The sequence below is a fragment of the Eulemur rufifrons genome, chromosome 6 (assembly GCF_041146395.1).
Source record: "Eulemur rufifrons isolate Redbay chromosome 6, OSU_ERuf_1, whole genome shotgun sequence".
NCBI lineage: Eukaryota > Metazoa > Chordata > Mammalia > Primates > Lemuridae > Eulemur > Eulemur rufifrons.
The window spans coordinates 54,629,968-54,652,628 of NC_090988.1; the positions used below are offsets into that span (position 1 = coordinate 54,629,968).

Consider the following 22,661-nt stretch of genomic DNA (forward strand, 5'->3'; position numbering starts at 1 on the left):
TGAATCTGTCTCCTGTCCTACAAACTCAAACCAAAATAATTCATCAGACATGGATGTGTCAGTCTGTTTATTAGAACTGATTCTTGGAGGAACCGCAAGCTATGGAGCAGAAACTGGGTAACAGAAGCGTGGGTAATGGATGGAGGCATGCTTAGGGCTGTCATCTGTGGGAGACAAGCTGAGCCCAGCCTGGTCATCCAAGCTGGGGCCATGCAGAAAGGAGCTCTTGGGAGGACTGGACTCAGCCAGGGAGTTGCAGCGTCAGGGCCAGGCTGAGCAGGAGAGCCCCAGTCCCATGGGACATGGCCCCAGTGTTCATGGCCTCAGCATAGAACTTCGCCACCTCCTCATTGGGGTTGCCCTGGGCTGGGTCAAACCACATCTGGATGCAGCGGCCACTCCCTCGGCTGTAGTTGCTGACCTTGTAGGAGTGACTCCAGAGGCCCTCACAAAGGGCAGCTGGCGAGGGGAAGTAGGACTCAAATGTGCGGCAGGTGGTCCCGGCTGGGCACTTGTTAACTCCTGCAGAGAGAGAGATGGTGGATACAGACTGGGCCCAAAGCTCAGTTTCCCCAAATCCTCAGCCAACCTCAAATCTTCAAACACCTCTTTTTCCAAACCCCAACTCCACCCCCCAACTTCCAGGCCCTCACCTGAGGTCCATTCCCAGCCCTTGTGCCAGTTGCTCTTGCAGGTGAAGGAAGTGCGGCAGTCTTCCCACCACTGCTGACAGTCCTCTTTGCATAAGGGCACATCCAGAAAACGTTCTTTTCGCCAGCTCTGATCCACCTGGGTGGGAGGTAGGGAGGCAGGGCTCTTATCAGCCAGGGATGTTGGCAGCCATAGCCTTGAAGGGAACTGAGCTGGAGGGCAGCCTCCTGGGGTGGAGTGAGGGAGACACCCTACCTGCTGGATCCAGGGCCCCAGGTTGGGTGAACACTCATAGAGACAGTTGTCCTGGATGAAGTGGCGCTTGCAGGCTGGCTCCATCTTGCCGCAGTGGTCCCAGTTAAAGTTATACAGGCGGGAGGTGTCCTTGTGCAGCTCCTGGCTGGTGTTGACGGAGCAGCAGGCGTTCTTCCTCCAGGGACTGCACTGGGTGGGGAAGACACAGGACTAAGTCCCTCCCCCACTGCGACCTTCTGCCACCTCCAGCTTTTTCCCCCATTTGGTTCTTGATCCCCTGCCCCAGGCAGGTTGTCCTGGGAACACTCACTGGGATGGCCCCTCTGCCCTTGGCCTCCAGGAACCCCCATCTCAGGTTGCAGGTGTGGCAGGGGGAGACACCATTACAACAGTGGGCTGTGGGAGCTGGGGGGGGGGTGTATTTATCATTTATACAACACTTAACACTTTATTAAAAGTCCTTTTATAGCCTTTTTGCGCCCTTCCTTTTGCTCTGCCTTTGCTGCAACAATGGGTCTGGTCGTCATCTGTAGAGCATGTACCATGCTCTGTAGACCTGTATCTTGCTCTTGCCCTTTAATCGTAGTTTTCTCTTCTCAATAAACTTCATTTTCGTGCTTGCCAAAAAAAAAAAAAAAAAGTCCTTTTACATATTCATTTAAAAACATGATTATTGAGCACCTACTCTCTGCTAGTCCCTATTGTAGATGCTGGGAATACAGCAGAAAACAAAATACCAGAAATATGTGTTCATGAAACTTACATCCTTGTCAAAGGAGACAGTAAGAAAACTAAATGAGAAAAAATATGGCACGTCAGGATATGATAAATGATATGGGGAAAATTATAGCAAGGAAGGGGAACGTGCAGTATGGGATGATTATTGAAGTTTTAAATAGATTGGGAAAAACCTCATTGCAAGGTGACATTTTGGGCAAAAGAGGAGAAGTTAGCCATGCAGTAATATAATTTGAATAGATTTATTCTTCTTGACAAGTATTAAGATCTGTCCCCAGTGGCTAGACCAGTGCCAGACACATAGTAGGCCCAGGAAAATATTTACTGAAAAAGTGAATGGAAGACCTATTTATGATTTCTGAAATCTGAACCTATCTCCATCTTACATATAGCCACATCATGTTTTCGTAAGTCTTTAATATAGACTGGGTTTTCCAAGACTGCAAATACCATGAGATAGAAGGCTGTTACATGTTTTGTTCTACTGGAGTTATTCACTATTTTAGAAAATTATGTCATTAATGGCAACATTGCTTAGAGTATCTCATAGCATTTAAAGTGACACACCTGTATCAATTTTCATTAGGCACTACCCCGTTAATAATAATGCTGTGAATAAAAGCATGTGCAGGCTCGGTGTGGTGATGCACACCTGTAATCCCAGCACTTGGGGAGGCTGAGGCAAGAGGATTGCTTGAGGCCAGGAGTTTGAGACCAGCCTGGGCAGCATAGCGAGACCCCTGTTGCTACAAGTTTAAAAAAAAAAATTAGCCAGGAGGCGTGGCATGCTCCTTTAGTCCCAGCTACTCAGGAGAATGAGGTGGGAAGATCACTTGAGCCCAGGAGTTTGAGGCTGCAGTGAGTTATGATCACACCACTGCAGTCCAGCCCGGGCAATGGAGAAAGACCCTGTCTCTAAAAAAATAAAAAAAAATTTTAAGAAAGCAAACATGTACCTTTTCCTAATGTCTTCTAATGTAGTCATACCAAGTGATTAATGTATTGAAATATATATTATTTTATTATAAGGTACTTTCTGTTTGCTTCTTCATTTTACAGATAGAGCATTATGTTGATATTTTTTAAATTATATATACAAATACGTTCTATTAGCTTTAAATTTCATTTCAGGATAGAAAAGAGAGTCTGAAAAATATTTGTCATAAAAAGGAGACATTGAGTCTAATAGGATTGCAATCCGCTGGCATGAATTTTTATAGACTGTGTGTATGCTGAGCCCCTGTGTCACAGTCAGAGGGGCCATCCTCTTCTACCCTTGGCACTCCGTGGAACCGGCATGTCGTGAGGGCAGGAAGAGCCATCTGCTCATAGTCTCTCACCTCCAAAGGAGGGCCCCCCGCCCCCAGTGCTACCCCTACACAACTACAAGCACTGGTCATGTCCAACTCTTGTGTGGGTTCATGTGCTTCTGTGAGCCTCAGTTTCCCCTCTTTGTGTAATGTGGAGACATCTACCTACATTGAAGCACCGCTGGGAATATGAAATCATGCACACAAAACACATGACGTCTAGTAAGGACTCGACCAGTGATTACTCAATATCATTGCCAACATGCTATCCTCCTCTGGGAGGACACCCCTAAAATCACCTTAACCACTGTCCTTACTCCATCTTCCCCAAGCAAAAACTCAGGATGTGGAGGTGTCTGACCCCTCAACCCCTCCCCCACCACTCTCACTTCCTCCTCCCTGTCAGAACCAGCCCCCTCCCCAACTGGAGCCACACCCCAGCCATACCTGGTCATGCAGCTTGTCCTCAGGACCTGGCTTTGTCTTGTGGTGCTTGGCGTCCATACAGACATTGAGCAGGTCGCTCCTGTCCCGGGCGCTGCACATGGTGGCTGCCCAGGCCAGAAGCAGCAGAAGTGACATCAATCTCCAGGCCATGTCTTTCTGTCCCTGCAGAGGGATCCAGGGTAGGAAGACCAAGGCCTGAGGGGAAAGAGCTCCAGACAGGAAGCCCCTTCACCCTCTTCCTCAGTCTCCCCATCCCTACAGTGAAAGATGAGGTCAGACCCTGTTCCTTCAGTGCTGGGGTCCTAAGACTCCTTGAGTTTAGGGTTGAGAAAGTTGGCTGGTGGAGGGGCTCCCTCACTCCCAGGCTGGGGGGACTCAGAAGGGGACCTGGGGTTAGTGGGTGGGCCCTGGAGGAGTCTTCCGAAGTTGGAGGAGATACCCTGGCTCACCTGTGCCCTCACCTTCTCTCTAGACTTTATCTATGACAAGTGATTAAATAGTCCAGGTCCATGCCCTGCTCCCCTGAAAAGGGCCAGGGACCCACAGTGCCCTCATCCGACATCCAGCAAGTGCTCTGTACTTAGGCTCTGGGTCACCTGGGTTCCCATGCCAGCTTGGTAACCCTGTTAGCCCTGGGGAAGGCAGTGACCCAGCTCTGCTGAGTTCTCCAGAGGGTCACGAGGATCAAGTGGCCCACAGGATGGTGTTTTGCTTACATGATATAGAAATGGAAAAAGTACTGGTCTTTAAACAGCTTTGCTTCCTCAGACTTTTTCCTTCCCTATTCTCTGAAAGCCATTTCCTCTCTATCCCTTCCCGAGTCTGGGCTCCTCCGCTATCTCTGGGCTAGTGCACCAGACCCCACCTCGCCTCTCAAAAATCAAGTGCAGAGACCCTTAGACCTGAGCGACAGCATGAACGTCCCCCGTGTTGGAGCTAGACAAGCACTTGGAATCATGTGAGGCACCCAGCAAAGATGTCAGCCCCCTTCTCTTCTGTTCATTCCTGCCCCTCACCCCCCACCCTACCCTTGCCCATTGCAGATCTGTTCCTTTGGGCTCTGTCACTGAAGTACCTAAGAGTTGACCATGGAGACCCCTCCCTCTCCCCGACCATCCTTGCATGTAGTTGATCACCAAGATCTGGCAAGAGTCCTTCCAAAAAATCATGTCCCGTGGCTCTGTGTTTGGGGTCAGGTCTTCCCTTCTCCAATTTCATCCCCTTTAAGTTGCCTTCCCCACAGGAGCCAGAGTGATCTTCCTAAAGAAAAATATGTCCCTCCGCTATGCACAAATCCACCAAGTCTCCCCATTGCCCTTATCACCCTTCCCTCTTGAGGACATCTTGCCTGAACTTCCGTTGCTGCTGAGAGCATGCACAGCTGTGTCCGAGTTGGTCTCTTTCTAGGCTGTCAACAGATCCAGGTCCCTAGGCTGTCTCCAGCGGCCTCTGTCCCCAGCGCAGAGTGGACTGCAAGCTCTCGTAAGCACAGAATGAGATTTCCCCACTTAGCCCTTCTCCTTCCTCAATTCCTTCTTTTCCAGACCCCACCCTCTTCAAGGCTCCGTGAATCTGTCATTTTGGTCATTCCTGTTTGCATTCATTCCTTTGTTTATTTACTCATCCAGGGTCCACACATGCAACGTTCATCAAAATCTAGAGAATTGCTCGTCTCCAAGGGGATCTGAATTTTGCTTGTCAGGGTATGGCCAGTTTGATGGTGTTGCAGCCTGATGGAGAAGAACCCACCAGGCTGTAGGGCCAGGCCAAGGGGACCCGGTGAGAGCTCCATTTTTTGCACAACCTTGGGAAAACTTTAGTTTGTTCACTAGAAAATAGTTGAGAATTATATCTGGACAAAGCCTGGTACATACAAAAATTGACAAATTGACATACAGAAGTCAAGGGATTTACTCAGGGTAACAGAAAAATAAAAATCGTCTCCAATCTGATAAATCACAATATTTCACCATCTAGCAGTCTTTTTCTTTTCTTTTCTTTTTTTTTTCTTTTGAGACAAGTCTCACTCTGTTTCCCGGGCTAGAGTGCCATGGCATCAGCCTAGCTCACAGCAACCTCAAACTCCTGACCTCAAGTGATCCTCCCGCCTCAGCCTCCTAGAGTGCTAGGATTACAGGCGTGAGCCACCACGCCCAGCCACCATCTAGCATTTCTGAAAACATAAATAAGCAATTTTTAATGGTCTTTTTAGTGGTAAAAATGAACATTACATAAAAGTTACCACCTTAACATATCTATCTGTACAATTCAGTAGCGTTAAATATATACACACGGTTGTGCAACCACTCTCTGGGACCGTTTTATCCTACAAATCAGACTCTATATCCATTAAACAACTCTATATTTCCCCTTCCCCCAGTCCCTGCCAACCACCATTCTATTTTTCTGTCTCTATGAATTTGACTACTCTTGGCACCTCTGTGTAAATGGAATCATGTAGTCTATGTCCTCTTGTGACTGGCTTATTTCACTTAGCATAACGTCCTCAAGGTTCATCCATGTTGTAGCACGTGTCAGGATTTTCCTTCCTTTTTCAGGCTATCGCTGCATTGTATGGATATACCACATTTTCCTAACTCATTCATCTGTCGATAGACACTGGGTTGCTTCCACCTCTTGGCTATCGTGAAGAATACTGCTATGAACATAGGCGTATAAATATCTCTACAAATAGATTCTGTCTTCAGTTATTTTGTGTATATATCCAGAAGTGGAATTTCTGGATTATCTGGTAATCTGTATTTAATGTTTAGGGAACTGCCATACTGGTTTCCATAGTGGCTGCAACATTTTACATTCCCATCAACAGTGCACATGGGTTCCAGTTTCTCCACAACCTCACCAACACTTATTTTCTGGTTTTTGGGGGGTTTTTGTTTGTTTTGTAGTAGCCATCGTACTGAATGTGAGGTGAGTATCTCACGGTGAGGTATCTCATTGTGGATTTGATTTGTATTTCCCTAGTGATTCGTGATGTTTCTTTTGCTAGCATCTTTGATAGCATCTTTTGCTATGCTTTTTGGTTGTTTGTGTATCTTTCTTTTATCAGCTATATAATTTACAAATATTCTCTAGCATTCCATAGGTTGCCTTTTCACTGTGTTGTCTTTTTTTTTTATTTTTATTTTTAAAAATTTTATATAGGGTCTTGCTCTGTTGCCCAGGCATCAAGGCAGTGGCATCATCATAGGTCACTGCAGCCTCAAACTCCTGGGCTCAAGTGATCCTCCCACTTCAGTCTCCTGAGTAGCTGGGACTACAGGCACACACCACCATGCCTGGCTATTTTTTTAATCCTTTTGTAGAGATAGGGTCTCACTATGTTGCCCAGGCTAGTCTCAAACTCCTAGTGTCAAGCCATTCTCCCACCTTGGCCTCTGAAAGTGCTGGGATTATAGTCGTGAGCCACCACGCCTGGCCTGCTTGTCCTTTGATACACAGAAGTTTTTGCTTTTCATATAGTTCAATTATTCAAGAACCCATTGCCTAATCCAATGTCATGAAGCTCTTTCCCTATGTTTTCTTCAAAGAGTTTTATCATTTTAGCTCTTATGTTTAGGTCTTGGATCCATTTTGAGTTAATTTTTAAATATTGTATAAAAGGTGTATTTATATAGGCATATTATACAAGTGTATTAGGGTTTCCATGTATTTAGGTTATTTTAGGTATATTACACCTGCACAAAGGTGTAAGATAAGGGCCCAACTTTATTGTTTTGCATGTGAATATCTAGTTGTGTCCTGGTACCATTTGTTAAGGACTATTCTTTTCTCCACTGAAATATTTTGACACCCCTGTCAAAAACCTGGACTCTCCATTCTATTCCATTGACGTATATCTGTTCTTATGCCACTCCCACGCTGTCTTTGTAGCTTTGTGTTCTGTAAGTTTTGAAATCAAAAAGTGTGAATCCTCCAAGTTTTTTTCTTTTTCAAGATTGTCTTGGCTATTCTTGGTCTCTTCCATGTTCATATGAATTTTAGGATCAGGTTGTCAATTTCTGCCAAATAGCTGGCTGGGATTTTGACAGGAATAGAGTTGAATCTGTAGATCAATTTGGGGAGTATTGCTGTTTAATAATATTAAGTCTTCTAACTGATAAATATGGGATTTCTTTCCATGTATTTAGGTTTTTAATTTCTTTCAACACTGTTTTATAGTTACAAGTCTTTTACTTCTTTTGCTAAATTTATTCCTACATATGTTATTCTTTTTGATGCTATTGTGAATGGAATCATATTCTTAAATTCATTTTCATATTTGTTCATTGCTATTGTATAAAAATGCAGTTGATTTTTATGCACTGATCTGGTATTTTGAAACTTGCTGAGCTCATTTTGTAGTAATAATAATGTTTTGTGGGGTCCTTAGGATTTTCTATATACAATATCATATCATCTGTGATAGAAATAGTTCTACTTGTTGCTTTCCAATCTGGATACCTTTTATTTCTTTTTTCTTGGTGAATAGCTGTAGCTACAACCTTTACTACAATGTTGAATAAACATGATGAGAGTGGATATCTTTATCTTATTTATGCTCTAAGGGTGAAAGCCTTTCACTATTGAATAAGATATTATGTGGGTTTTTCACAGATGCTCTTCATGAGGTTTTGAATTAAAGTCCCCTTCAATTTCTAGTTTGTTCAGTGTTTGTTTGCATGTTTAATCATGAAAGAATGTTGGATTTTGTCAAGTGATTTTTTTCTGTATTAATTGAGATAATGTGGGTTTTGTCCTTTATTCTAGCAATAGGTGTACATCAATTGATTTTTGGATGTTAAACCAACTTTCATTCTTGAGATAAAACCCCTCGATAATGGTATATCATACTTTGATATGTTGCTAGATGCAGTTTGCTAGTATTTGGTTGAGAAGATGTACATCTTCATTCATAAGGGATATTGATCCATAGTTTTCTTGCGATGTCTTTGTCTGATTTTATGTCCGAGGTAATACCGGTTGGTATAATACAACTCATAAAATGAGTTGGGAAATGTTTCCTCCTCTTATTTTTTGGAAGATTTTGTGAAGAATCAGTGTGAATTATTCTTTAAGTATTTGGTGAAAATTTCCACTGAGACCATCTGGGCCTAAACATTTCTTTGTGGGAAGTTTTCAGATCACTAATTCAACCGCTTTAATTATTATATGTCTATTCAGATTGTTTACTTCCTGTGTTATAGTTGGCAGTTTGTGTCTTACAGGAATTTGTTTATTTCATTTGTGCTATCTAATTTGTTGTCCTACGGTTGTTTACAGTATCCCCTTACAGCTGTGGTCCTCAACCCCCAGGCTGCAGACCGGTACCAGTCCTCTGTGGCCGGTTAGGAATGAGGCCGTACAGCAGCCAGTGAGCGGGGCGTGGGGTAGATTCATCTGTATTTACAGCTGTGCCCCATCGCTGGCATCACCACCTGAGCTCCGCCTCTGGTCAGACCAGCGGCAGCATTAGATTCTCACAGGAGCATGAACCCTACTGTAAACTGCGCATGCGAGGCATCTAGGTTGCTCACTCCTTATGAAAATCTAATGCCTGATGATCTGAGGTTAATGAGATTATCATTAGCAGAGAGGTTTGACTGCACATAGACCATAAGTCAATTATCAATTGCTTGCAGACTCATCAAAACCCTATCAGTGAGTGGCAAGTGACAATTAAGCTGCATCTGGTGGCAGGCTTTCTAGTGGCAAGTGAGCATCTTACTTCCATTGTAAAGCTGCATCTTTCCCTGGTCCATAGAAAAATTGTCTTCCATGAAATTTGTCCCTGGTGCCAAAAAGGTTGGGGACCACAGCTTTACATTCCTCTTTATTTCTGTAGGATCAATAGTGATGTTTCTTATTTTATTAATAATTTTATTAATTTGAATCTTCTCTCTTTTTTCTTAATCAGCCTACCTAAGGCTTATCAGTTTTTCTGATTTTTTTAAAAAAAAACAACTTTGATTTTTTTATTTTCATTGTTTTTCTATCCTCTATTCCATTTATTTTTGCTCTTTTATTATTTCCTTTCTTCTGCTAGTTTATTTTGCTCTTCTTTTTATGTTTTTTTTTTAAGGTAGTAGGTTAGGTTATTAAGATCTTTCCCCTTTTTTATATAGATATTTAAAGATCTAAATTTCTCTCTAAGCATGCTTTGGCTTCCTCTGATAAGTTTTCATAGTTTATATTTTCATTTCATTAATCTTAAAGTATTTTCTAATTTTCCTTGTGATTTATTCTTTGACTTTTGGTTATTTATGAGTTATTTAATTTCTACCTATTTGTGGATTTCCTAAATTTTCTTCTCTTATTGATTTCTAATTTCATTCCATCATGGTCAGAGAAGATATTTTATATTTTTTCAATTATTTTAAATTTATTTATTGCTACCTTTGTATGGCCTAAATTATGGTGTTCCATATTCACCTGAGAAGAATGAATACTCTGCTATTGTTTGGTTGGAATGCTCTGTAGATGTCTGCTAGGTCTAGTTGATTTATAGTGCCTTTCAAGCCCTGTACTTCCCTGTTGATCTTCTGCCTAGTTATTCTCTTTACTACTGGTAGTAGGGTATTGAAATCTCCAATTGTTATCATGTAATTGTATATTTCTCTCTCCAATTCTTTTTTTTTTTATTTTAATTTCAACCTCTGTGTGTCTATGAATGCAAAGGGTGGCTCATGTAGTGGCTCATATAGTTTGGCATATAATTGTATAATAGCATTTTTGTTTTGTTTTGGTTTGGTTTGGGACTTTTTTTTTTTTTTTTTTTTTGAGACAGAGTCTCACTCTGTTGCCTAGGCTAGAGTGCTGCAGCATCATAGCTCACTGCAACCTCAGACTCCTGGGCTCAAGCGATCCTCCTGCCTCAGCCTCTCAAAGTGCTAGGATTACAGGCATGAGCCATGCACCCAGCTGGATAATGGGTTTTTAATTTACTAATCTCTGCATTGTTATTAATGCTTAATTCAATTATATTTAATGTAATTACTAATGATAAAGGATTTACATCTGCAATTTTGTTTTCTGTGAGTCTTTTCTCTTTTTTTTTGCTCTATTTCTCCATTACTGCCTTCTTTTATGTTTAAAAGATTTTTCTTGTGTACCATTTTAATTCTGTTGTTTCTTTGACTATGTTTAAACATTTTTTTCTTAGTGGTCAGGCTGGGGAATACAATTAGAATCTTAATTTTAATTGTAAAATCTAGTTCAAATTAATACAAACTAAATTTTACGTGTTCAAAAATTTACACCAGTAGAGCTTCACTCTCTCCCCTACTCTTTTGTGCTGTCATTGTCATATAAATCACATCGTTATACAATATAAGCCCATCAACAGAATTTTAAAATTATTCCTTGTATAATTGTCTTTTTCAACTAGACAGGATAAGAAAAGAGTAACAAGAGTAATAAATGCATTTATATTGTATTTTATATTTATCTATGTATTAACTTTTATTGGCGCTCTTTTATTTCTTCATGTGGATTCAAGTTACTGTCTAATGTCCTTTCATTTCAGCCTGAAGGACAACCTTTAGAATTTCTTGTAGGGCAGGTCTGCTAGTGATAGATTTCCTCAGTTTTTGCTTATTTGGGAATGCCTTAATTTCTCCTTCATTTTTAAATGATAGTTTCTCTGGTTATAGAATTCCTGGTTGAAAGTCTTTTTTCTTTCAGCACTTTGAATATGTCATCCCACTACCTTCTGGCCTGCATAGTTTCAGATGAGACATTAGCTGTTGATCTTGTTATGATTCCTTTATAAATCATGAGTCACTTTTCTATTGCTGTTTTTCAAGATTTTCTCTTTATCTTTCAGTAGTTTGACTATTGTGTTTAGGTGTGAATTTCTTTTTGTCTTGCTGGAGTTTATTGAGCTTCTTAGATGTGTAGATTAATTTTTTAAATAAAATGTGAAGGCTTTAGCCATCATTATTTATGCCCTTTGTTCTCTCTACATTTCTTCTGGCACTTCCTTTATGTGTATTTTCATGTGCTTGATGGTATTCCTTTAGGTTCTCCTCATTTTTCTTCATTATTTCTCTTCATTTTTCTTTAATTTTTTTTATTCTTAAGAATAGACAGTTTCTATGCTCTATCTTCAAGTTTTCAGATTCTTTTTTCTTTTTTCTTTATTTATTTTTGAGGCAGAGTCCTGCTCTGTCACCCTGGCTAGAGTGCCGTGGCATCAGCCTAGCTCACAGCAACCTTAAACTCCTGGGCTCAAACAATCCTTCTTCTGCCTCAGCCTCCCAAGTAGCTGGGACTACAGGCATGTGCCACCATGCTCGACTAATTTTTTCTATATATTTTTTAGTTGTCCAGATAATTTCTTTCTATTTTTAGTTGAGATGAGGTCTCGCTCTTGCTCAGGCTGGTCTCGAACTCCTGAGCTCAAACGATCCGCTCATCTCAGCCTCCCAGAGTGCTAGGATTACAGGTGTGAGCCACCGCACCCGGCCCAGATTCTTTTTTCTGTCACTTCAAATCTGCTACTGAGCCCTTTTAGTAAATTTTTAGTTTCAATTATTGTATTGTTCAACTCCAGACTTTTTATTTGGTGTTTTTTAAAATAATTTTTTCTCTGTATCAATAGGCTGTACTTTATGGCTTATTATTTTCATATTTTTCTTTAGTTCTTTAGACATGATTTCCTCTAATTCTTATTATGATAGCTGAGTTAAAGTCTTTGCCTAGCAGGTACAGCATTTGGGCTTCCTTAGGTTCAGTTTCTATTTTATTTTTCTAAAGACAGGGTCTTGCTCTGTCATCCAGGCTGGAGTGCAGTGGCACAATCATAACTCACTGTAACCTTGGACTCCTGGGCTCAAGCAATCCTCTTGCTTCAGCCTCCTGAGTAGTTAGGACCACAGGTGCAGCCATGCCAGGCTAATTTTAAAAAATTGTTTTGCAGAGACAAGGTCTTGCTATATTCCCCAGGCTGGTCTCGAACTCCTGGCCTCAAGTGTTCCTCCTACCTTGCAAAATGCTGGGATTATAGGTGTGAGCCACCGCATTCAACTGTCAATTTTCTACTGACTGTTTTTTTTTTTTTCCCTGTATATGGGCCACCCTTTCTTGCTTCTTTGCATGTCTCATATTTTTCTGTTGAAAACAGAATATTTTATAATATAATTGGCAACCCCTCCAATCAGAGTTTGTTTTTGTTGCTGCTGTTTGTTTAGTGACTTTCATAGATTAATTCTGTAAAGTCTATTTTTTTTTTGCCATGTGTGGTCACTGAAGTTTCTACCTGGTTAGCTTGGTGGCCAGCCAATGATTGGAACAAGATTTCCTTTTATGCCTTGAAGCAATAAGTCTCTCACTCTTTGCCAAGGAGTTATGTGTGTAAGTTAGTTGCAGTCTTTAATGCTCTGGCAGTTTACCCTGATTTCATCTTTACGTCCTCTTTGTGCAGGGCCTCAAGATCAACAGAGTTGAGAGATTGGAGCCTTCTCAGGTATTTCCTGGACATGTGCACAGTTCTGAAAATACCTGTGGATTTCTTGATACCCAGGAATATGTTAAGAATGGTGTTCCTGCCTCGGGCAGCTGGGATGTCAAACAACTTTCTGCTAATTGTTTAGACAAACACTGTAGGAATAGGGTTTTTCAGTGAGTGAGCACTGAGCGAAGTCAAATACAGACTAGTCCCTTTTTTATGGGGCCCGTAAACAGGAGTTGCCAGATAGGTCAAACAGTGACAATTCTGTAGGGATGGGGCTTTGGGGGGACACTCCAAACCCACTCTACCCCCTCTAGTGGCTGCTAGGCTGCTGGTTTTCATAGCTACTCTAGTTACGAGACTGTTGACTTTGAAGGATACTATGGAGTTGGGAAAAGGGAGATGTAAAAAAAGCAAGTAAAAATGCCACAAAGCTCACCATTCCTACTGAGATTCAGCTATTTTTCTCAAATAAATATTACTGAGATTTTGTTGAAGATTTTTTTTATTTCTAATTTAAAAATTATAATTGTATGTATTTATGGAGTATAATGTGATGTTTCTTTTAGGTTATCCAATTTCTTGGTGTATAATTGGTCATAGTAGTCTCATGATCCTTTATATTTCTGTGGTATCTGTTATAATGTTTCTCTTTCATTTCTGATTTTATTTCTTTGAGTCTTCTCTCTCTCTTTTTTTTAATTAGTCCAGCTAAGGGTTTGTCAATTTTGTTTAGCTTTTCAAAATATTGCCTCTTAGTTTTGTTGACCTTTTCTTATTGTTTTTCTAGTCTCTATTTTATTCCTCTGATCTTTTTACTTCCTTCCTTCTGTTAACTTTGGGCTTAATTTTCTTCTTTTTCCAGTTCCTTGAGATATAGTGTTTGAGATCTTTCTTTTTTTTTGATGTAGGCATTTATTGCTATAAACTTCCCTCTTAGTACCACTTTTGTTGCATCCCATAAGTTTTGGTATATGTTGTGTTTCTATTTTCATTTGTCTCTTTTTTTTTTTTTTTGAGATACAGTCTCACTCTGTTGCCTGGGCTAGAGTGCCGTGGCGTCAGCCTAGCTCACAGCAACCTCAAACTCCTGGGCTCAAACAATCCTTCTGCCTCAGCCTCCCAAGTAGCTGGGACTACAGGCATGTGCCACCATGCCCAGCTAATTTTTTCTATATATTTTTAGCTGTCCAGATCATTTCTTTCTATTTTTAGTAGAGACGGGGTCTGGCTCTTGCTCAGGCTGGTCTCAAACTCCTGAGCTCAAACGATCCGCCAACCTCGGCCTCCCAGAGTGCTAGGATTACAGGCGTGAGCCACCGCGCCTGGCTGGTCAGTACTTTTTAAATACTTCCTATCTCTTTGTTGAAATAATCAGTTGGTTCTTGCATTATTCTTCTGACCTTGGTGACCATCTTCCTGACCATTATTGTGAATTCTCTTTCAGGTTAATCACATATCTTCATTCACTTGGGTTGGCTTCTGGAGATTTATTTTGTTCCTTTATTTGGAACATATTTCCCTGTTTCTTTATTTTCCTTGACTCTCTGTGTTGGTTTCTGCACATTAGATAAGACAACTACCTCTCTCAGTCTTGTCAGACCGGCCTCATGTAGAGGAAGGATCTCACTAATGTCTGACTAGAGATTTTAAGGTGCCTCTCAAGTCTTTGCGTTTGTCCAGACTGCTGTCTCTGTTTCTGGTGGCCCCTGCTGAAACATAGAATGTGCCACACCGTGTCAGTATCCTGAGACCAGTAAGGTAGGAGCCAGGCTCTCTAGATGTAGCAGGAAAGGTTGAGGTGTTGGATATCTGTTCCAGTTCCTTCTATCTTTATGGTAAAGCTGCGCATGGACATATATCTCCCACTCTTTTCTGCACTAAGCTGGGGAGAAGATCCGTGGCAAGTGCCTGTACTCACATCCAGGCTGTACCCTCTGATCCTGGGGAGTAGCTGCTGGAAGTGAGCGCATTATGTATCTGCCTCTTAATTTTCTCTGGTCTTGGGCCACTCAGGAATGCAAAGCCCCTCAACTTCCAGAGCTAGGTAATTAAGGAGACAATTCCTTAGGTGGGAGCTATAGAAGTTGTGGCACTCAGTGCATAGCCAAACTCCTTTCAGGAAGAATGCATAGGCCTGGATATATTTCTGGGGTGAGCCAGAAGAAAGTCTCATGAAGTGCCAAGCTCTGGAGCCAGCTGCCAGAGGGCTACTGTTTGTTTGCCCCATTAGCTCTCTGGTGCAAGATTTTTAGAAGCCAGGCCATCAAGTAGCCACTGGAAGTGTGCTGAGAAAATGGGAGCTGTACGTTCCCTCCCTTTTCTGCACTGCTCCAAGGGAGTGTAGCCCCAGAAGCATTTGTGCACCCATTTAAAACCACCTCTTTGATCTGTGATCTTGGGAGACTCACATATGCCTAGTACCTTCTGCTCCCAGAGCTAAGAGGTTTAGGATGGAGTCCTTTGGAAGGTAGCTGAAAAGTTGAGACACTTGATGCATGGCATAAACCCCCTTCCATGGAGAAACAGGGAGCTGTAATTTTATTATTTATTTATTTTATGTATGTATGTATTTGTTTATTTATTTTTGAGACAGGGTCTCACTCTGTTGCTTAGGCTAGAGTGCAGTGGCATCACCATAATTCACTGCAAACTCTGAGCTCAAGACACCCTCCTGGCCCAGTGCAGTGGCTCACTCCAGTAATCCTAGCACTCTGGGAGGCCGAAGTGGGAGGATTGTTTGAGCTCAGGAGTTCGAGACCAGCCTGAGCAAGAGCAAGACCCCGTCTCTACTAAAAATAGAAAGAAATTATCTGGACAGCTAAAATATATATATAGAAAAATTAGCCAGGCATGGTGGTGCATGCCTGTAGTCCCAGCTACTTGGGAGGCTGAGGCAGGAGGATTGTTAAGCCCAGGAGTTTGAGGTTGCTGTGAGCTAGGCTGATGCCACGGCACTCACTCTAGCCCGGGCAACAGAGCGAGACTCTGTCTAAAAAAAATAAAAGAGAGAGACCCTCCTGCCTCAGCCTCCCGAGTAGCTGGGACCACAGGTGCACACCACCATGCCTGACTAATTTTTCTGTTTTTTGTAGAGACCAAGTCTCTCTATGTTGCTCAGGCTAGTCTTGAATTCCTAGTCTGAAGGGATCCTTGGCCTCCCAAAGTGCTGGGATTACAGGCATGAGCCACCACACCTGGGCTGGAGCTGCATTTCTTTTTTCTTTCTTTCTTTCTTTTTTTTTTTTTTCCCACCATGGATTTGCTTATTCTGGAAAGCTGCATTTTTAAAGCCTTTTCTCTGCACGCTGCACCACTCCTGAGGGATGAAGCCCGTGAAAGTGTTTACATGCCCATATAAAATTGCCATTTTTTTCCCTGTGGTCTAGATAGATTCACATATACTTAACCCCCTCTCCTCCCAGACCTAGAAGGTTTAGGATACAGTCCCTCAGGTAGAAGTTGTGAAGTTTGATGTGTGAACAACTCCTTCCAGAAGGGATTCATAGACCTCGGGCTATTGTTGGAGCAAGCTCAGGGAGAAAGCTTAGGAAGTGCCAGTCTGCTTCTCAGGCTGGCTACAGGTTAACGTTTGCCTGACCCTTTATCTCCTTGTAGCAAGTTAGTTAGATGGCAGGCTGCCAAGTATCCACAGGAAGAGTGTGTCCTTTCCAGGGAGAGACAGGGGACTGCATTTTTTTTTTTTTGAGACAATATCTCTCTGTTTCCTGGGTAGAGTGCAGTGGCGTCATCATAGCTCACTGCAATCTCCAAATCCTGGGCTCAAGCAATTCTCTTGCCTCAGCCTCCTAAGTAGCTGGGACCACAGGCACGTGCCAGGACACACAGCTAATTTTTCTATTTTTTGTAGAGATAGGGTCTTGCTCTTGCTTTGGCTAGTCCTGAACTCTGTCCCGACCTCAAGCAATACTCCCGCCTGGGCCTCCCAGAGTGCTAGGATTACAGGTGTCAGCCACCTCACCCAGCCAGGGGGCTGCATTTTTTTAAGCTCCCTCTCTCCACTGCTCCCAGGGATGAAGCCCGTGGAAGTACTTGAGCGCCAGTATTAAACCACTGTTTTTTTCCTGTGGTCTAGAAAGAGACTCATCTGTGTCTACTCTCCTCTGCTCTCAGAGTTGGTGAATTAAGAGCCAAACCATGGGGAACCATGGAGTTAGGGTAGTACATTTGAGGTCAACCCCTTTCTCCACAGGGAGAAGCTGGGGGCTGGGGATTCCTTTCCCAGTTTTTTGGTGCAGTGCCTGGGGTGGGGTCTATACCCAAGTGTGCCTCAGCTTTTCCTCCCCATTTGATATGGATGTTTTCTCAATTGCCCTGTGGATAGGAGTCTCTCAGCTGGTCTCTGGTTTTCTGTCGGGGGGAACTAATCCATGAATAGATATTTATCTGGTGTATCTGTGGGTGGAGGGAGAGTGAGGAGCCATGTTGCTACTATGCCATGTTGCTGTCATCATTACCAAATGTTCCTTAGATTTTTTTAAAGCTTTGGTTAATTTCAAGAGTTCTGGAAAAGTTGATTTTGACACTTTATCAGTGGTTTTCTTGCTTTTATGGAGGAATGAATTTTCAGATGTCCTTACTCTGCCCTTCTGGAAGTGCTTCTTCAGATTACTTTTATTTTAAGAAGTATAAAGCTTTAAATGATATTGGTTGCTCATAAGAAAAGCCATCTTTGAGTATAAAGTCTACTCTAAACATGAAGAAATAAAAGTTATTTTTTGTTTCCTGTGTGTTTTCCCCTGACAGTAGAATTTAAGTCCTTAACCAATCCGAATGTGAATTTCACTTCTCAAAAAGCATGTTAATTTTTTGTTGTTGTGCTGACTCACATCATGGTCTTGGGTCATGATATAACATAAAACAACAGGATTCCTCTTTCCAGAGAAGTTAAAATTCTTAATAAGAATGTCATTGAAAATATTGTTTTCTTTTTGATAACACAGTCAAAGCTAAGGCCCTGACAACACTTTTTTGTTGTCTTTCTCTAAGATTAGGCCCTAAATTCAGAATAATAAAATCATCAAGGCATCTTTTACACCAAAATCATCTTATACTTCCCAGACAGCTACTGGATTATGCCAAAAATTTGCTCCCACACAGCATGGCACTCATAATTCAGAAGGACACAAGGAGGGATGCTAAAAATACTTAGGTATAATTGGCATGCTCCATATTTTTAAAATTAGTTTCTCAGTATTATAAGAGCTGACTTAGCTGCCATGTCCACAATGTAGAGAAAGATGTCAAAGCAAAAAGAGGGGTTCATCCCTTCTAGATGATTTTTATGCAAGGCAAAGTATTGTGGCTGTGATCGTGGACCTTCCTGGAAGGATAAAAGCATACTTGTATTGACGTGTAAGGGCTTGCATGATGACTGTCAAATTTATTTCCACTATGATTTCATTCCTTTTATTATTGGTAGCAATTGTGGTGCACATCTTACAAAATGGGCCGTAAGAGCCTCAAGATGTGTAAATACATTCACTATATCACCCACAGAGCTCAAGCAAATAGAGGACAAATGGAATTATTAAAAATAAGTTAGTTACATTGGCTGAGAAAACTAACTCTCCCTCTCCCCCTTTCCTCCCCCAGGTTCTAATAGGTTCTAATATGTAGCCATCAATGGAGACCTCATGAACTATAGCAGTCACCAGTAGGTTTGTGCTGTTATGTGTTACACTCTGGTGAATATTCTTCTCTTTTTCATTCTGATATTGAAAATTGATAGATTGGGCCAGGTGCGGTGGCTCATGCCTGTAATCCTAGCACCCTGGGAGGCCAAGGCGGGAGGATTGCTTGAGGCCAGGAGTTCAAGACCAGCCTGAGCAAGAGCAAGACCCTGTCTCTACGAAAAATAGGAAAATTAGTCAGACATGGTGGTGTGCACCTGTAGTCCCATGTACTCAGGAGGCTAAGTGAGGCAGAAGGATTGCTTGAGCCCAGGAGTTTGGGGTTGCAGTGAACTATGATGATGATGTCACTGCACTTTACCCAGGGTGACTGAGAGAGGCTCTGACTCCAAAAAAAAAAAAAAAAAGAAAACAAAACAAAATTAATAGATTGTCCAGATGATTTGGTACTGTCAATAGCTGGTTTCTATTGTTCTCTCGTTTGTCTAAAGACACCTGCCATACTTTATTGACAGAAAATAGACTTGTGTATCTGACATCACCACTGTAAACTAACACTTAGTTGAGTCAACCTACTAGAGTCCTGAGACTTGGGATTTCCAGCAAAATTTCAGCCCCAAAGCAGAAGACTTCTATGGAGGAAAATGCTAATCTAAGAACATGTAACTAAAAATAATTTTAAAGAGATGAGTAAAGTTAATGAAGGACATATGATTATGGTTATTGTCTTAGTATTTTTGCTAAGATACTTCATGTTCTTTTTCATTTATTTATTTATTTTTTGTCATATGATACAGCACTTTTTCTTTCCTCTGGTCTCTAACACTCAGTTTAGCAGACCATACTTGTGCCAATTGGAATAAACACTCTCTTTAAAAAAAAAATCCTTGGTCAACAGGCCACTCTCCTAAATGTCTCTACTGGCGTTGTCTCTATCTACACCAAGAATAGACTCTGTCCTTTGTTGCCAGCTTGTTCCAACCAATCTCTTGAAGTTCATGATGGAATAGAGCTTGTCTCAGATAATAGATTTTTATAAAGCCATATGCTAAATTCCTTAGAATACTTTCCCTCGTGGGCATACCCCACAAGAACTCAGAATCATGTAAAATTCCCTGTACGCCCATCTTTTATTTATTTATTATTATTTATTTTACTTATCCTAAAATTTGCCAATTTCAGCTTTACAATGATTTTTCTGAGTGATACAACCTCATGATAAATGAGTTTTAGAACATTTCCATTCCCCCAATAATTTTCATCTTCCCTCATGCCCATTTATAGTTAATCCTTGTTCCCACTCTCAGCCCCAGACAACCACTAATCTACTTTGTCTCTATAAATTTGCATTTCCTGGACATTTCATATAAGTAGAATCATACAATAGGAAGTCTCTTATGTCTGGCTTTTTCACTTAGCATCATATTTTTGAGGTTCCTCTATAACAGATGTGTCCATAGTCTGTTACTTTTTATTGCTGCATAGCATTCTATTGCCTGGGTACACCACATTTTGTCTATCCATTTACCAGTTGATGCAAATTTAGATTACTTCCAGCTTGGGGCTATTATGAATAATGATACATAACATTATGGACATCCATGTGTAAGTTTTGCTATAATGTTTAATTTACTCAAATGAGTATCTTCTTTGATGAAATGTTTGTTCTTTCTTTTGTCCATTATTCGATTGGATTGTCTTATCATTGAGTTGTAAGTGCTCTTTTTATATTATGGATACAAATCTTTTATTGGATATGTCTTACGAATATTTCCTCTGGTCTGTTACTTGTCTTTTAATTTTATTAATGGTATCTTTTAAAGTGCAAGAATTTTGAACTTTGACAATGTCCAATTTATCAGTTTTTGCATTGACTGATTATGCTTTTGGTCCAGAAAAGAAATAAATAGACCAGGCATGGTGGATTTTGCCTGTAAACCCAGTTACTCAGGAGGCAGGAGGATCGCTTGAGTCTAGGAGTTCAAGACCAGCCTGGGCAACATAGTGAGACCCTCATCTCTAAAAAAGCAGTTTTTAACCACCCCCCCAAAAAAGAAATAAATGAGAGTGGAAGTTTTAATTTAAGAAATCTTTGCCTAACACAAGGTATAGAAGACATTCTGCTGTTTTATTCTAAAAATGTTATTGTTTTATCTATTTAACAATAGATAAATGGACATTTAAGCCAATAGTTCATTTTGAGTTAATTTTTGTGTTTAGTGTGAGGTAAAGCTCTAAGTTAATCTTTTTGCATGTAGATAATCAATTGTCTGAGCACCATTTGTTGAACAGACTATCCTTTCCCCAATGAATTACCTTAGCACCTTTGTCAAAAATCAATTAACTATAAATATAAGGATTTGTCTCTGGACCCTCGGTTCTATCCCAGTGATCTACATGTCTATTCTTATGCCAGTACTACTGCTCCAGGCAATCCTAATGTGGAGAACTATTAATACATTCTGTGAACCAATGACTCCTCGGAACTTGGGGATGACAACTGCAAAAAGTAGGATTCAGATACATACTTTTATCAATGGCTCAGCAACAGCATACCAGGCCTTTGACAAGATACGATGGATTGAGATGGTACTGATACTAAATTCCACTAATTCCAATGTATCTGTAGACATATCATATTTGTAACAAGTGTCACTGGTCCTGGAGAGAGTAGGATGCAAGACTACCTCGGGTGGTCGTTCGTGGCTTGCTCTGCTTTTCAGGTTGATATAGTTAATTACATTTGTTGAAAGAGCTGGCTCTCCTTACTAGGATCTAATTAAAAAATTAAATTGCTAACAAAGACCATGCCAGAACTACAAACTGACCGGAAGGTGACAAGTTCTTTGTAGTAGTCATTAGGTCTGCTGGCAAACCTGTAACTCTCCTCTTTCCAGGCAAACAGGATTGTATTTTCCTGGCCTTCTGGAATTTAGGCAGGTCATGACTTGATCTGGCCAACAGCAGAAGTGATGGGTAGAAGCTTGAAGAATCCATATGGAATTCCCCAAGTTCCCTTTTCCTGTCTCATGGAAGTACATGACAAGATGGTGTCTCCATCAACCTGGGTCCAAGTGAGAAGCAGAATCCCCTGGATAATCCACATTAAACATTGCAGCTTATGCAGGATAAAAAGGTGACATAACCTAGCTTATTACAACTGCTACAAACTATACCTAATGGGGAACACGACCTAAAAACCTTCCAAATTATTGGTTTGGGACCTGCTCAGGAGGCTAAGTTTGGGTTCCAGTTCTAGCTCTGCCAGACCCGCTCAGGCCCAGCTCCTCCAGTCTGGCATGGACGCGTCATCCCTTTTAGACACATATTTACTCACTCTATAAGGGGAGTGAGCTTGTTCTCAAGAGCGCAACTGCCTGGGGTGGAATTCTAGCTCTTACACAGGGGCTTTTTGGCCATGTTCTTTAATTTATGTGTCTGTCTCCACATATGTAAAATGCAGACAATGGTCTCTGTACCTTATCAGAATAAATATAAAGAATTTAGGCCTATAATCCTAGCACTCTGGGAGGCCTAGGCGGAGGATTGTTTGAGGCTAGGAGTTCAAGACGAGCCTAGGCAACGTAGTGAGACCCCATCTCTACAAAAGAATTTAAAAAGTAGACAGGCATGGTCGTGTGTGCCTGTAGTCCCAGCTGCTTGGGAGACTCACTTGAGCCCAGGAGTTGGAGGTTGCAGGGAGCTACAATGACACCACTGCACTCTAGCCTGGATGACAGAGTGAGACTATGTCTCAAAAAAAAAAAAAAAGAAAAAGAATTTAGGGTAGTGCCTGACAGACAGTAAGTGCTCTGTATTAGCTGCTAGTGGGGTAGGGCTCTTGCAGGCCTGTTATCCTGTTTCCAGACACCCAACCAGAATGTGCTGGGCACAGCCTTTCCTATCTCTTCTATTGGAGAGCTGAGCATGGGGGCAGAGCAATCAACCTTGGGAGGCTTGGGTTCGATTTTAATGATAAAATCTTGGGCTTGGCTGGAGATTAGAGCTATAGCAAAATGAAACTGAGAGCTATGGATGTCTCCTAGGTTAGAAGAATAGTTAAGTATCAGGCTAGTTCATAGCAAGTGTCAGAGCTGGGAACTGGCTTCAATCAGTGGGAATTGGGAAACGCAACAGTCACATTCTCATTCACAC

The 22,661-nt window shown here is 41.4% G+C and overlaps 1 protein-coding gene across 2 annotated transcripts; it reads right to left on the reverse strand.

Annotated features, from left to right (window-relative positions):
* Positions 1-59: 59 nt before the first annotated feature.
* LOC138384032 (folate receptor beta) lies at positions 60-4,882 on the reverse strand. Of its 2 annotated transcripts, none has more exons than XM_069469298.1 (5): positions 4,756-4,882; positions 3,402-3,563; positions 907-1,095; positions 654-789; positions 60-522 (listed from the first exon to the last, which is right to left on the reverse strand). In XM_069469298.1, the coding sequence occupies exons 1-5, from the start codon at positions 4,774-4,776 to the stop codon at positions 242-244; spliced, it is 789 nt and encodes a 262-aa protein (XP_069325399.1). In that variant the 5' UTR covers positions 4,777-4,882; the 3' UTR covers positions 60-241. The 2 variants fall into 2 exon arrangements, with proteins under 2 accessions (XP_069325399.1, XP_069325398.1); XM_069469297.1 differs by having other exon boundaries at positions 4,750-4,882.
* Positions 4,883-22,661: the final 17,779 nt, after the last annotated feature.

Coding starts and splice junctions, on each gene's coding strand:
- LOC138384032 (XM_069469297.1), bottom strand. CDS start 4,776: ATGCTCTCAGCAGCAACGGAAGTTCAG. Junction 3,564..4,749: donor CAGCAGCAACGGAAGTTCAG/GCAAGATGTCCT, acceptor ATCCCTCTGCAG/GGACAGAAAGACATGGCCTG. Junction 1,096..3,401: donor AGGACAAGCTGCATGACCAG/GTATGGCTGGGG, acceptor TTCCCCACCCAG/TGCAGTCCCTGGAGGAAGAA.